The following is a 3,830-nucleotide window of genomic DNA, read 5'->3' as shown; positions in this document are numbered from 1 at the left end:
AAAAAAAAAAGAGTAAAATCCAAAAAAAGAAAAGAAGAAGAAGAAGAAGAAGGGGAGGAGTGCCAACATTAATTGATAAAATAGATATCAAGGCAAAAAAATTCATGAGAGATGAAAAAGCACACTACCTAATAATAAAAGGAGAAATAGAAAAAGAAGACATAACCATATTAAAGATATACACTCCAAATAACATATACACTTCAAATAACATTAAATGAACTTTCACAGGGATGAAAATAAAATAGACAGCTTGGTAAAAATAGTAGGAGACTTCAATATATCACTATCATGAAAAGAGAGTGCATTAGGAAACAAACTCAATAAAGGATTAGTTAAATAAGGCAACACAATCAATCAACTGGGCTTCCTAGACATATCCAGACAATGCCGCCCAACAATAATATAGTAGACATTCTTCTACAGTGCACATGGAACAGTCTCCAGAAAAGACTACACATTGAGCCACAAGGTAAGTTTTAACACATTTTAAAACACTGAGCTTCTACAAACTGTTTTCTCAGACCACGGTCCTACAAAACTGGAAATCAACAATAGAAAGAACAAGCGGGGGAAAAAACCAATTGCATGGAAACTGAAGAACATGCTACTTAAAAATGACTGGGTAATAGATCAAATAAAGCATGTAGTTAAAAAAAATTCCTTGAAACAAACAAGAACTAGAATACAACATACCAAAACCTGTGGGACACAGCAAAAGAAGTTATCAAAAAGCAGTTTATGGCAATCAAAGCACATGTGAAAAAAGAGGAGAAAACCAAAATCATTGTCTTAAGACGGAATCTTCAACAACTAGAACAAGAGCAGCAAAATAAATCCTCATCAGGAGAAAAAAAGTCATAAAGATTGGAGCAGAAATGAATCAACTGGGGTTAGGATTTCAATGTATCTTAATGAGGGGATAAAATTCAATCTATACACAAGGGTGGAAGTGGGGGAGGGAGGGACAAAAAAGGAGCTGATACTAAGGGCTCAAATAGAAAGTAGATGTTTAGAAAATGATGATGACAACATATGTACAAATATGCTTGATACAACGGATGTATGGATTGATATAAGAACTGTAAAAGCCCCCGATAAAATGATCTTAAAAACATTCAACCAAAACAAGGCCTGTATGTGGTTGTATATGAGCCTTTATAAGGTTTTATAATAACTTAACTCACTTTTCATATTTATATACCTTTGGCCCTAAATTTGAATATGTAATAGAGCCTGTTTATTGCTGTAACATCTTCTATTTATTCAAATCAACAGGCAGTCACCACTTGAATTGCATACTCTCTACTTTATTTCTATTTCTAAGATGGAAGCAAACAATCCAACTCTATCATTGTCCTTTTCCATGTACCAGGTCAATCCTGCAAGCCTATCAGGATCTCGTATTTGACCATCAGGGTCTTTTTCTGGGAGTGAATGGCAGGATGCAGAATCATTTGTGCCTCGGTTCACCTAGACCCCGACCTGACCAGCTATAAAAAAGTGGATCTCTATAAATCTTCTGTTTATCTTTGACAGGTGAAGGACACGGCTCAGCAGATGGTGTTTACTGTCCGCCATGCCACCGTCACCTTTCAGACGGAAGGGGACACCTGGAGGGAACAGAAAGAGCAAAAAGCTGCTTTGATGGTGGGCATCCTCATTGGGGTGTTTGTTCTCTGCTGGATTCCCTTCTTCATCACTGAACTCATCAGTCCTCTCTGTTCATGTGACATCCCTGCCATCTGGAAAAGCATTTTCCTTTGGCTTGGCTACTCCAATTCCTTCTTCAACCCTCTGATCTATACAGCTTTCAACAAGAACTACAATAGTGCGTTTAAGAACTTCTTTTCCAGGCAACGCTGAGTAGAAGGATCTGAGAGAAATAAGAACTATTCCCATACATTTAATTTATTTAATCTATTTCCCTAATCCTATCCAGAAGCCGTGTGGGAAAAGGCGTACCCTAAGGGTTTTTGAGGTCTTGTTCAGAGCTAAAAGAGCCTGCGTTCCTTCCCAGGCACATGAGTCCTTACAGGCAGTGTTGGTGGGCTGATTTCTCTAGTTTGGCTTCTATACGTCTACCTGACCCAAATAGCCATGGACTTTACTCACAAGGTGTCCTTCCCTTCCCAAAACCTAGTCCAGCATGGTTACCATCATTATCCTGAGAAGTCAAATGAGGTAGATGAAGCGATAGGAAAAGATTGACAACTAACAGGTAAAATGAATAATGGAATATTGTTATAATGGAGACATCTGAGGGGTAGGAGCCCAATTTCACTCTTTATGGAAGAGTCTCAGTTTCCAATATTCTTCTCTATAGCCCTATTAAGTGTACCCTAAAATTTACTGGTTAGGTTCCAATACGTGACTACCAAATATTGTGTTTAAACCTACTAGACATGCAGCCCTATATGTGACGCCAGTGAATATTACCTTAGGGTTTTCTTGTGGCAATTACACACACACACACACACCCCCAAGTATTGAGGTTTGTTTGGTGAAATAACAGAATTATTTCTCTGTTAGGTGCAGGAAAGAAGTGTATTTTATTGAATATTACAATGTGAGTTGGAGTTGCATCATGTGAAAATGCAAAGTGTTTTACTGGGACATGAAGCACAAGTGAATTTTACACACAAACCTAGCATGACCACAAACTACTTCACTATCACAGTTGGTTACATCATTCCTGAGATGGGTGGTGTAAGTACTTTTCAATGTCATCTTCATCTCATGCTCCTAGAACATTCTTAGCAAGGAACTAAAAACATAGTTTTGTCTCCTCTGTTTGCCTAGGGGCACTTTGAGTGACTGTGTGACATTAAGATAAGTCTGAATACCTCTAATTTGATGTCCTTGCACACGTCTCCCTTTTGATCAAGCCTCTACTAAGGATATTTATCATCCAGAATGGAGTTGTTTATTTTTCTGCAAGTCTTATGTCTGCCTTCCTCAAGGGCCTTGGTTTATTTTGATAAAATTGTTTTTCTTCATCCTGTGAAGCTTAAACAGGCCTCATTTTCAGAGTGAGTTTATTTTGTGGTGTTTATTTCAGCCAGGGTCTTATTATGGTTACAAACATTAGACACATATTTTATAAAACATTGAGTCTTATGATAGTAATTATATTAATTTAAATGATCGATTCAGTCTGCAACATAGTGCACAACCAAGAACCAATGCCATCGAGTAGCTAACTAAAAACATTTTAAAGGGAGTATCAGGCATAGGATGTATTGAATGCAACCAAGTAGCTTTCTAGCTCATTTTTCTGCTATTTTGTTCTGATTCTCCTGTGTTGTTTATCCAAGCCCAGCAACAGGTGTTGGAAATAATACAAACTCTTCCTTGTTGGGCTAGAAGAGAATCAAGAGGTATTCAATTACCTAACACACAACCTTGGCAATCAAAAGATTTTTGCCGTGCTGACTTTCCATGTGCAATGTCATCGGCAATTTGAGCTATTGTGGTAGATAAATTGTGGATAGATTCTTCAAGGTGAGAAATCTGATAGTTGGGTGGAAGGGCTGGAGAAACACCTATTCCACCACAGTGTCTTTGGCTATTGAAATGTGTGAGTTGGGTAACTAAACTCTCTTAATCTGAATGAGAATTTTCAGATCACTAGTCTAATGCATATACATTCATTAAAGGCATGTCTATTCAAAGGAACTCCTAAAGACACCTAGTGTGCTTTGATGAGTCAATCTCCAACATCCAAGCAAAGTAGTGCCCAACACAAGGTAAACTTCTTGGATTTTGTTCTTTGTGGGGTAATTTGTCCCTCCCCTCCCCACCACCAAATTCATACCAATAAGAGACAA

General features: G+C 37.8%; 1 protein-coding gene across 1 annotated transcript in view; it reads left to right on the top strand.

Annotated features, from left to right (window-relative positions):
* Positions 1-1,939, top strand: part of HTR5A (5-hydroxytryptamine receptor 5A) — an 11,611-nt gene extending 9,672 nt beyond the window's left edge. The window contains exon 2 of the mRNA XM_004702328.2: positions 1,540-1,939. Within this exon, the coding sequence (XP_004702385.1) occupies positions 1,540-1,866 (327 nt within the window). The 3' untranslated portion in view covers positions 1,867-1,939. The remainder of the gene's footprint in view (positions 1-1,539) is intronic.
* Positions 1,940-3,830: the final 1,891 nt, after the last annotated feature.

This window comes from Echinops telfairi, unplaced genomic scaffold (genome assembly GCF_000313985.2).
Source record: "Echinops telfairi isolate 266 unplaced genomic scaffold, ASM31398v2 ScPeMD7_31;HRSCAF=116, whole genome shotgun sequence".
NCBI classification, from domain to species: domain Eukaryota; kingdom Metazoa; phylum Chordata; class Mammalia; order Afrosoricida; family Tenrecidae; genus Echinops; species Echinops telfairi.
The sequence above is the reverse complement of the archived record's forward strand: the minus strand, read 5'-3'. Positions and strand labels throughout refer to the sequence as shown.